General features: G+C 33.8%; 2 protein-coding genes across 2 annotated transcripts; one reads left to right on the forward strand and one right to left on the reverse strand.

The window, feature by feature from the left end:
* LOC114330499 (GPN-loop GTPase 2) lies at positions 1-4,741 on the forward strand. The gene is made up of 3 exons (XM_028279844.2): positions 1-554; positions 1,707-1,943; positions 4,553-4,741. The coding sequence occupies exons 1-3, from the start codon at positions 6-8 to the stop codon at positions 4,661-4,663; spliced, it is 897 nt and encodes a 298-aa protein (XP_028135645.1). The 5' UTR covers positions 1-5; the 3' UTR covers positions 4,664-4,741.
* Positions 4,742-6,927: 2,186 nt separating this feature from the next.
* Positions 6,928-11,732, reverse strand: LOC114330498 (26S proteasome complex subunit SEM1). The gene is made up of 3 exons (XM_028279843.2): positions 11,368-11,732; positions 11,207-11,303; positions 6,928-7,050 (listed from the first exon to the last, which is right to left on the reverse strand). The coding sequence occupies exons 1-3, from the start codon at positions 11,438-11,440 to the stop codon at positions 7,008-7,010; spliced, it is 213 nt and encodes a 70-aa protein (XP_028135644.1). The 5' UTR covers positions 11,441-11,732; the 3' UTR covers positions 6,928-7,007.
* Positions 11,733-12,055: the final 323 nt, after the last annotated feature.

Consider the following 12,055-nt stretch of genomic DNA (forward strand, 5'->3'; position numbering starts at 1 on the left):
AAACCATGGCTTTAGAAAGAGTTAAAAAAGCTGAAAGTTTCTACGGGCAGGTCGTTATAGGACCTCCTGGCTCAGGAAAAACAACATACTGTGGAAAAGTGTATGCGTTTTACAAAGAAAAGTTAAACAGGAAAGTAGAAATCGTTAATTTAGATCCAGCTAATGAAAATATGGGTTACAGTCCGAAGATAGACATCATGCAGTTAGTAACTGTAGAAGATGTCATGGCCGAACTTAAATTAGGACCTAACGGAGCCTTAATGTACTGTATGGAATACCTCGAAGAAAACTTTGACTGGCTTCTTAGCAAATTAAGCAAAATTAAAGACAGTTATTTAATTTTTGATATGCCTGGACAAGTTGAGTTGTACACACATCATACTGCCATCAAGGAAATTTTTGGACGTTTAGAAAAATTGGGATATCATTTGTGTGCAGTGCATTTGGTCGATTCTCACTATTGCTCAGATCCTCCAAAATTTATTTCTACTCTGTTGCTATCTCTATCTACGATGTTGCAAATTGGCCTTCCTCATGTGAATGTACTAAGCAAGGTAAGTATGTGGTATTTTTTATATATTATAGTAACTTTGGAAAAAAATTTATCATCATCATCATCGATTCCACAACCCATGGTGTGTTTTGACCTGTTCTAGAATCAGTTTCCAGTCCCTCCTATCCTTTGCCTTGGATTTCCAATTTTGTACTCCTAATACAGTAAAACCTCAATAGAACGGACCTCTATTTAACGGACTTCAGATATAACAGACTAAAAATTCGATAAAAAAATTTGAATGCAAAAAAATATGAAAAATGGAATTCTGTAAGAAAAATCAGCAAAGACATGATCTCGGCACTGCTTTGTGCCAACACCGATGGATCGCATGGATTAACTGCTATAATTGTTGGCAAATCTCGTAACCCCTTGAGTTGTCAAAGGTATAATGCATCATCTGTCATTTTCATATTATAGCTCTAATAAGGCATGGTTCATCACAGATATTTTCAAAAATTGGATTTTTAAAGAACTTGTACCTACAGTGAGAAAATTTAAAGTGAAGAAACTGGAAATACCTCCGAAAGAGGTGAAATGTTTAGATTTTAGGCAACGTTCATGCTCATCCCCCAGAAAATATTCGACATTTAGAAGATGGCAACTTTAATTGTATGTTTTTGCCAAAAAATACATCGCTTATTCAACCCATGGATCAGTGAATAATTTTGGCAACCAAACATATTGCAGAAAGTTTTTAGATGAAGAAGAAAAGTAAAAGAGTAGCAAACAATTGATTCCTTTGTACACTGTATTTAAATACAGTATATATTTAAAAAAATTTTTGACTGATTCTAAAGCTATTTTTATATAATGGACTTTCGGCTTTAACGAATATCCTGTCCCCCCAGTTAGTCTGTTATATCGAGGTTTTACTGTACTTGTAAGTCATCTTCCACCTGGTCCTTAAATCGTGCTCTAGGCCTGCCTCTTCTACTCACTCTTCTGGCCATTGAAACATATTTATTGCTCCATTGATAACAGAGCCCGGTAAGACAAAATATGTGTTGGCTCCATCAGACCAATGTGGCCTGCTGAGGTAACATCAGTGTTGGTCCTGTAGGATAAACGTGGCAGTGGATGTGTTAATAATATTACTACATAATTCTAATAGAAATTTTGATTTTATTTTGACATATTAACTTGTTTTTAGGCAGATCTTCTTAAGAAGAATGCATCAAAGCTTGACTTCGGTTTAGACTTCTATACTGATGTGATGGATTTGGAATACTTACTAGAACTTCTAGATGATGGTCCATTTACGAAAAAGTACAAGAAGTTAAATGCAGCTCTCGTGGATATCATACAAGAGTACAGTTTGGTTGGGTTTGTGCTTTTGAATGTGAAATCAGATAAAAGTTTGCTGGAATTGAAAAGTGCTGTTGATAAGGTAATGCTTATGTATAAATGGATATTGTCATATATTTGATAAAAGCCATTATTTCTTCATCATTGGCTCTACAACCCATGGTAGATCTTGGACTGTTTCAGAATCAGCTTCTATCCTTCGCCTTGGTTTTCTAATTTTTGTACTCTTAATTCTCATAAGTCGTCTTCCACCTGGTCCTACCTCTTCTCCTCACTACATCTGGTCTTTGGTTATGAATGTGTATCAATGGCTCCCTCTCATTCATTCTTTCTAAGTGGCCTAGCCAACACAGCTTGTTTATTTTGATAGACGTACCAAAACTAGGCTCACTATTCTCTCACTCTTATCTTTGTATGAGAAATCTCTTTTCTCACTATCTTATATACATATCCATTTGATTTTAAATTTATTTATATCATGAACAAAAGTTTTACTTGTAATATTTTTTTATGGCATAGACTTGGGTGTCAATTATCCAGTCACAACTTTTTTTTTCTATTCATACATAAAGAAGGCAATGAATGAGGTCCTTAGAGTTCCATAGCAAACTCTTCCACAGCTCTCTACTCAGTTCAAAAGCTGCAGCTGGCCGCTATGGACCATCCAAATTGCTCACCACATTTTTCCATTATACATCTTCTTCTCTTTTCATATGTAGAAATATATCAGATTATCAGGATTAATAAGTTTAGAGGTTAATTTCAGTTTCACAGATAAATTTCATTAAACAATCATATATATTTTTACTGTTCAGAGACAGTAGATAGGATATATTGAAAGGTGGAAAAACATTACATTTTATTAAAGCTTCGATTAAATTAGAGGTGTATGAAATGTATTTTGTGCACTCAAAGAAAGTGTGATTCAAATCACCCACATTCTGACATTCAGTACAAAGATTTGAATCAAAAACTTTAATTCTTGCCAGATGTAGAGGGAAACATGCATGTCCAAACTTCATTCTGATTAATGTTGTTATATATCTTCGAGGTACTAAATAATTTTTAAACCAATATATATTTGAAACAGAAGGTTGAATCAGTGAATACTGAGAGTTGGATTGTTTACAAAGATCTCGCCATGATTGACTCCACTGATTTTTAACTCGATGCTTAATAGTGTTAACTAAATCAGATATGCAAAACTTACGATTATTTGAAGTACCATACTCAATAGCTTTTTTAGCCAAACTATCAACATCTTCATTATGAGTTAGTCCTATATGAGCCTTAACCCATAAAAAGTTCACTCTTCTTTTGTTTTTATGAATTTCAAAAATTCTTAATTAGTAGGATACAGTGGAACCTCGATTATCCGTCTCTCCATTAACCGTCACCTCTGTTAACCGTCAGGGTCCGATATAATACGGTCCGTAATTTTATTATTTTTATTGTGTCTATTATTTAGTATTCTTTGCCCATTTCTCGCAATACTTCCATGTTAGTTTTCTTCTGTGTCCATGCCATCCTAAGCATCCTCCTGTAACACCACATTTCAAAGGACTGTAGCTTATTTGATGTGTTCTTGCTTCAATGTCCAGCTTTCAAGTACATATATTTCAGTATCGAAAACACTTAGCATCTCAGTGCTCTTACTCTCACTTCTAATCTAAGGTCTTTGGTGCAGAGAATTTTCATTTTTACAACCGCATTTCTTGCTATTTTTATCCCGGAAATATTTCTATAGATTGATCACTATTGTATTGACTAGATTAGCAAAAATTGAGTCATCGATTCATTTTGATTGAACATTTAACGGTGGCGCTGTCGTTGATGTTATTGCAAGTGACAAAGATTTGCGTAAAAAAGCTAGAGATGCTGCATCGCACATGCAACAATTCATCGACTGGTATTCTCGACCAGAAGAAGCCAATAAAGTAGGTTTCATGATTATCCGCTGATTAAGAAATTCAGCCGTTGCAAAATGTAAAGCAAGAGTAAAACAAACAAAGATTTCAGAATATTTTAAACCAAATTGATTGATTCTCCCTCTTAAATTGTCAAACAAAACATACAAATTAAATTTGAGAGTTGTACTATGAATTTTTTTTTAATGTTCTGTTAACCGTCTTTTCGATTATCCGTCATACCCTTGGTCCGGTGCCCTGACGGATAATCGAGGTTCCACTGTATATAAAAAGTGTATGCCATAAAACAAAAAAAAATAAGCTTTAATAATTATTAGAAATAATATTTCTAACATAGCAAGTACATAAATAAGAATACTATAAAATAAAAATTTGTTGTAAATTCGTATTGTGAGATAAAATCTAACACGCAACTGTTCACGTTACAGAAGTGAGCACGACTGCTCACGGGTTATCTACCTCTTATAACCCACAAAATTTCATTTTCATATCTCAGTCGGAATTAGAGCAATAAATAAATTGGAAGTTTGAAATAAAAATTCTAACACCCTGTATCTCGGAAACGAAGCATTTGCGGACATACGTTTATAAAGCAAACTGTCATTATTTTTTCATATATAGAATTACCCCTTAAAGTTTTTCATACTTATTTACTAACACACTGTATATCTAACCTTATTATTTTAAAGTTAATTATACTGTTCTTCTTTTGCTTTTATGAACTGATTTAGAGAAAGAATTGTGATTAGTTGATTTTTTTTAGGCCAATGGCTACATCTATGGCAGTGGTGAAGAAAGAAGTATACAAGCACTTTTGTCCTGTGCTGTTGGTGCCCGAACTGAAAGTGAAAGATTTGATGTTGATTATATGTAATACATAGTAATATTTCAGTTGTATAAGAATCTTTTGTAATTTTTATTGGAATTAAAAACATTTAAAGTGAAAAAAAAATTGATGTATTATTTTGTATGTTAGTACTTCAATATAAATAGTACATTGAACAGCAAAATTTGTTATGATAAGTACTGAATTGAGTACATAAGAAAAAAATCAAAAAATTAAAATCTCCAATCAACCTGCTGTCCCGTTCGAGTCAACTACACAAATGTACTGTTCGGGTCAATATGACCCAACTATGGTTTACACTCCTTAGTCGAAATAAAATAAGCTAATGGTGATAAATAAAACTGTATTAACCATAGATTATGGTTAATTAAACAAAAATTATGTTGTTAATGTAAATTAAATTTTATTAACAAAAATAAAAGTTATTTTTTGTTTCAAAAAAGCCTAGTAACAAATATCTACAAAAATTTAATTCAGTTTACAACTGGGACAGTAATAAAAAGAATGGATTTTACAAATATGTTTATGATATATACAACATAATAATTAGTCTTGTTATCGTTTTTAGGGCAAGTTTACAGCGTGCTCATTTAGCAGGCGGAGTTAGATTGTCCATAGGCTCACCAGCATTTCCATCTTGTTTCTACCACTGTCCTTTTTACCAGTTCGTGATAGCCTTTAGTTATTGGTATATTTTCTTTCTGGAAATGATGACTGGTTTCATTAGTTTTTTCCCAATTCCTTAAGAAAAATTCACCGTTTTGCCAGTTTATTGGTATTCCATTGGATATTTATTGATGCCCATAACATGAACGCGTTGTAGGCAGAAATGTCCAGCAGATTATAAAAAATCATTGGCCAGCGATTTATCTCTTCTCACATGTATATGTGCCAACAAGCTAATCTAGAATTACACTGCTTCCTTATTAGAATTGTAATCTAAAATAATTTGGGGCTTTTTCTTTTGATGAAAGTGATGCATAAATTCATGATGTAATGTACTCATAAGAACAACATTTTTATTGTTTTTAGGAATATTGTCAACAACAGTGGTATCTTGCGTGAAGCAAAAAAGATGAGCTATGAACTTGTTTATTCGCAAAATTTGCTGAAAGCTCCGGTTTATTTTACTTATAGTCCCCGGCATTGTATCTACTTTGTTTTAGAAGAAATTGTCCTAAATTTTACGATGTAAAAAATTTATTACACTTAATATTGTGGGCTTCCAAATCACTACTCAAGTCACACGAATTCCTGTATAGATCTGCAATTTTAGAGCATTAGAAGTTTTACTGTTCATAATAATTACATAAAACCCAAACTTTTGTGCCATATTTCGCTGGCTTGCTTGGAATATACCATAATATGAAGGAAGAGCGGCCTCATAAAGGCAACTAGTTGCTTATTGACAGTAACATTTTCATCAGGGTTAAAACATTATGTTTCCTAAATTTCACTTATTGCAGCAAGTTTATCAAAACGTCTCCTATCCTCTCTCGTAGTTTTGTTATCCAAACGTATTACATACTTGCAAACTTTTTGTAAATATATCAAGCGACATTGTTGATTGAAATATACTACGACCCGTTTCTTCATTCCACAAACTTTTAGCTGATTCACCATGGGACTTATAAACTCAAGCTAAAAATAAAAGACCAATGTATGCTTCGAAAACAAACTTTATTTATGTCTTTCCAGTTGGTTCCAAAGACCGTCCAAGTTGGTCATATTTATAATTTGGTTTGCAACATCGTCCAGCTATACTATAGTTTATTTTACAAGTTCTAGATTGCAGAATCCTGTTTTTATTTACAGACGTATCCGGCTGACAAACACACAGGTACTGCCAATATAGAATACTGCCAACTAAACACACATACACAGGTAATTTTTAAAGGTTTAAATATGCGGGTCATATGGACCCGAACATACCCTAGGTAACAATTTGATTTTTATCAAAAAAATTAGGAAGTTGATTGTTTATCTCATATGCAATTGAAGGACCTCATATTAGGTAATAAAGTCACGAAACACCAAATCGTTACGCCGCGTAATAATTTGTAAAATAAAAAATAAATTATTTTTTGGGTCACATAGACCCGAACAGGACAGCAGCGTTAAGCGTTGTTCAGAGAATGGTACACCCATTCCAAATTATCTCAGCTATATTTCTTATTTGAAACAGTTTTTTCTGTATCATTTTTTTCTTGGTGAATCGATGTTTTCTGTTTTCCCTTCCCCTACGAGGCGTTTTTTAGGGGGAAGCCCAGGGATAGGATTGAAAAATAATACAAATTTTTATTATTTTATTACAAACACATTAATTAGAGATAAATATACATTTTAGATGGAATTAGATCACTTATAAATTCTATTTTGCTGGAGGCTTTGCTTTCTGTTTCTCGAGTTGGGCTCTGAAATACAAGAATATTATAAATTCTTTTGTTACTTTCTTAGACCATGAATTTTTTTTAAATAAAATATATTTATTAACAAAATTTCTTTTGAATATTATTAAATTATATGTAATAATATAAGTTTGAGTAAACAAAAAATATTTTTGGCAATTTTATTTTCTCTTTACTGCTGTAGATGGAGTCTTGCAAAAGTGTGTTTTTTTACTGGAGAGTTCGTGGATCTCTAATAAAATTTTTCGAAAAGTTCAAAATGAATAATTTTATTCTTAAGACTCACAACTAAACAATAAGCATCTACTTGAATTACATAATTCGTTATATTTTGATGTTTTATACGAATTTTTATGGAAAAATTCAAAAACATCAAATTAAAAAATAATTCCATCAGGCAAAGAACAAAAATCAAAGACAGTGGCAGTACCGGCGCTAGTGTATCAGGCGCCCGCCTGCAAAACTAGCATAGCGCCCTTCAGTTTCTTTTAAATTAACATTTTGTATCACACCAGCAGAAAAAAGATCATTTTGGCGCCCCCAAATAGGGGCGCGGGCCTGCAGTGCATCTCTTGCAGGCCTGTTATCGCCGGCCCTGGACAGTAGAATATGTAACTAATTTAACTAAAAAGAAATGGAGACGGAAAGGTCATGTGGCAAGACCATCGAACAACAGGTGGACTAGAAGAATATTGGAATGGCAACAGCAGCTGACAAATGAAGCAGAGGTTGACCACTAACACGCTGGAGCGACGATGTAAAGAGAACTGCTGTGATGGCGAAGTGGATAATGGTAGCTCAAGACAGGGAGACATGGAGAAACTTAGACGAGGCACATGTTCAGCAGTGGACGATAACGGCTGGATGATGAAGAAGTTACTGTATATATCAAAAGGTCTACATTTTTACGATTTTTCGTTTAGCTAATTAGGATATCAGGAAATTACAGATTACAACAGAAGAGAGACTCGAAAATTTTACAAGGAGACCAAGCAATACACAGAAGGATACATGACCAGAACAACAGTTTGCAAGGACAAAAATGGGGCAATTATCAGTGAGAAAGAAGAAATAATGAAAAGGGGGTATAGCGATACGCTTTAATTACTATTTCGCTAATTTTAATTTTAATATTTTTCCTCAAAAGCGAAACAACTTAGTCACTCGAAATTCACATTGAATTAAATACAAAAATGTTTAAGAGTGATATGGCTTTACTCTGTCAACATCTGTTTTCTCACCCACATAAATTAGTTATCATATCAGACCATTATGTCAACAACTTCTTAATGCATCGAAATTGTTTTCTTAAAACTACAAAAGTGTACGCCAGACCTAGTGATTTATTGACAGCTGGTCAAAGTAAAAGAAACACAAACATATTTATCGTTTGTGGTTTTTTTCTTCAGTCACAGCTCAGCAGGCAAACGCATCGGGTCTGGTCGTCGCTAACATCCACCTTTTCTTCTGAGACCAAAGCGAAACACATTTTCGTTACAATAAATAAAATATTTATCATTCTTTTTATTACATTCATTTCAGTTAAATTCCAGCAACACACCCATCGGAATATTCAGGGTCGGTGTATAGCGATACGCTTTAATTACTATTTCGCTAATTTTAATTTTAATATTTTTTCTCAAAAGCGAAACAACTTAGTCATTCGAAATTCACATTGAATTAAATACAAAAATGTTTAAGAGTGACATGGCTTTACTCACCCACATAAATTAGTTATCATATCAGACCATTATGTCAACAACTCACATGCATCGAAATTGTTTTCTTGAAACTGCAAAAGTGTACGCCAGACCTAGTGATTTATTGACAGCTGGTCAAAGTAAAAGAAACACAAATATATTTATCGTTTGTGGTTTTTTTCTTCAGTCACAGCTCAGCAGGCAAACGCATCGGGTCTGGTCGTAGCTAACATCCACCTTTTCTTCCGAGACCAAAACGAAACACATTTTCGTTACAATAAATAAAATATTTATCATTCTTTTTATTACATTCATTTCAATTAAATTCCAGCAACACACCCATTGGAATATTCGGGGTCGGTGTATAGCGATGTATTGTGGTTTTTTTCTTCAGTCACAGCTCAGCAGGCAAACGCATCGGGTCTGGTCGTAGCTAACATCCACCTTTTCTTCCGAGACCAAAGCGAAACATATTTTCGTTACAATAAATAAAATATTTATCATTCTTTTTATTACATTCATTTCAATTAAATTCCGGCAACTCACCCATCGGAATAGGGGGAAGGGGCATTTTCTAGAGCTCTTAAATCCAGACAAACAACAAAACCAAGATGAAGAAATAATTCACCACACAGCAGAACAACTAGTTGAGCAACCAACATTAGAAGAAACTATAAACGTCATAAAACATCTAAAAAATAACAAAGCACCTGGCACAGATGAAATAACTGCAGAGCTCATAAAGAATGGTGGACATGTGCTATGGAAGTGTATCCATAAACTAATCTATTTATTTATTAACTAACAGGATAAACCCAATACATACAAAATACAATAAAGCAGAGCTTTCGTCCTAATAATGAAAATATAAAATTTAGATACATGTAAAACTACAACTAAGTATAAAACACAAACATAATCGACCACATATGGAAACTAGAAGTCGTCCCAGAAGATTGGAAAGTAGGAATCATACTTCCTCTTCCTATCTACAGACCTGCGAAAATTATAGGCGCATAACTGTTTTAAATGTCGTCTACAAGATATTATCAGGAATTATAACAGCCGCCTGGAATCTTATTTAGAAGAAATGGTTGGTGAATACCAATGTGGTTTGAATATAACATACCAACATACAACTTACAACTTGTATACCGATTTCAAACAGGCACTTGATGGTGTAGATCGACAGAAGATGTTAAAGCAACTATCTATGTTATGGTTACCCAATAAGTTAGTGAAACTTATACAAATGACTTTGGAGGGCTCCAAAGCTATGGCGAGAATAGATGGAGTTATGACAGAAGCATTTGATATTGAAAATGGAGTTAGGCAAGGTGATGCCTTATCAACAACACTTTTTAATCTAACTTTAGAAGCTGTTGTTAGAAAATTGGATTTGAACGGCTGTATTAATACAAGATCTATGCAAACATGAGTATATGCGGATGATGTTGCCATGATAAGCCGCAACAAAAGGATATTAAGTGAAAAAGCTATAGAGCTGAAATGAGAAGCTGCTACGTTTCGTCTATATATAAATAAAAGTAAAACAAAACATATAGAGTGCACAAGATCTAATCAACATGAGAATCTGAAGCTAGACAACCATACCTACGAATATGTCTCCAATTTTCCCTACCTAGGCTCAATAATACAGTTGAGTCCAGGAATCTTTACCAGTGCGTCATCATTTAAAGCATAGGAAATAAGTTGATGATAAGTCGGAAATTGAAATTTACTAAACGCAACAGCAAGTCACTTATTGTCACTTGCTGTTGCGTTTATTAAATTTCAATTTCCGACTTATCATCGACTTATTTCGTATGCTTTAAATGATGACGCACAGGTAAAGATTCCCGGACTCAACTGTAAATGACAACAATAACACCAGTCAAGAAATACAAGCACATATTCTTAGTGGTAATAAGTGTTTTTATGCATACAAAGCCTTAATGAAAAGTAAGTTACTGAATCGTGAGTCTAAGCTAAGAATCTACAAAACAGTAATTATTAGACCAGTGGATATGGATGTTAAACGTGGACCCTTCAACCACAGATGAAAATCAACTGAGAATATTTGAGCACAAAATACTAAGGAAGATATTTGGACGAACACACTGCAACGATGGTTCGTGGAGAATTAAAATGAACCACGAGCTGGATGAACTAATGCAGAGCGCAGATATTGTGAAGTCTCAAAGACTAAGCTGGCTTGGTCACTTAGAAAGAATGCCAGATAATCGAGTTGTGAAAGTAATCCAAAGATGGAAGCCCCAAGGAAATAGAACAAAAGGAAGGTCCGTAAAAGATGAATAGACAACCTAGACAACATTAAAACCATGAACATCAGGCAGTGGCGAAGGACAGTATCCGACAGGGCAGAATGGAAAAACATTGTTAAGCAGGCCAAGACTCACAAAGGGTTGTAGCACCATTAAAAGAAGAAGAAGGGGACCTACCTTAACTGTTTGTTGAAATCGTCTTCAACGTTATCGTCTTCCCAGTTATCCTCCCATACACTAATATCCTGTTCGTCCTTTTCTTTGCCGGACCAATCTAAAATAAAGAAAATGTTAAAATAAGCAAATCATTCAACATAACCTCATTTTCTATTTTTTACCCTCGACGGGAAACTCTTCGAATTCGTCATCCTCTTCCAAAACTCCAAGATCCAGTTTGGCTTTGTCAGTCATTTTATGGATGATTTGTAAGTTTTAAGAAGGTATTAAATATTAAATTTTAATATAAATTACAGTACAATTTGAGCTGTTGAAAATTGAAAACAGCAAAAATTTTTTTGTCTTTGTCAACTGTCTATTTTGTGTCTACTTTGTCTTTGTCAACTGTCAAAAATATAATTGCAGCGTACATCTGTGGATGGAATCAGAAACTTATTTTCATCATCATTCTCTTTGCCTTAAGGCTGTATGACACTATGCATTTTCTTGTATTATTTCTAATATCGTTTCTGATATCGTTTCTTGTATCATTTCTTGTACGTACATTTGTGCCTTGTATGACACTATGCAAGTTCTTGTATCGAAAACTGTATGAAATTCGGTACGTGATTGGTCGAAATTTTGTTTGTCGCCCTGTCACGTTACATTGGTATGGTAGCACAGATCACCTACCTCCTCTAGATGTTTCACGATAACACTTTGGTTAAATATGAAAAACAGCGCTCCATGCCGCTTGTATCGGAACTAATGCAAGCGGGAATTTCAAAATGTAATTTTGGTGGGAAGAAAATGTTAGGTTTAAATATTTGTATAGTTGAAAAAAAAAAATAATTTGGTTTTAAAATATGC

Source organism: Diabrotica virgifera, chromosome 9 (assembly GCF_917563875.1).
Source record: "Diabrotica virgifera virgifera chromosome 9, PGI_DIABVI_V3a".
Taxonomy (NCBI): Eukaryota; Metazoa; Arthropoda; class Insecta; order Coleoptera; family Chrysomelidae; genus Diabrotica; species Diabrotica virgifera.

Coding starts and splice junctions, on each gene's coding strand:
- LOC114330498 (XM_028279843.2), bottom strand. CDS start 11,440: ATGACTGACAAAGCCAAACTGGATCTTGGAGTTTTGGAAGAGGATGAC. Junction 11,304..11,367: donor CGAAGAGTTTCCCGTCGAGG/GTAAAAAATAGA, acceptor TCTTTATTTTAG/ATTGGTCCGGCAAAGAAAAG. Junction 7,051..11,206: donor GATTTCAACAAACAGTTAAG/GTAGGTCCCCTT, acceptor CTTGTATTTCAG/AGCCCAACTCGAGAAACAGA.
- LOC114330499 (XM_028279844.2), top strand. CDS start 6: ATGGCTTTAGAAAGAGTTAAAAAAGCTGAAAGTTTCTACGGGCAGGTC. Junction 555..1,706: donor ATGTGAATGTACTAAGCAAG/GTAAGTATGTGG, acceptor ACTTGTTTTTAG/GCAGATCTTCTTAAGAAGAA. Junction 1,944..4,552: donor TGAAAAGTGCTGTTGATAAG/GTAATGCTTATG, acceptor GATTTTTTTTAG/GCCAATGGCTACATCTATGG.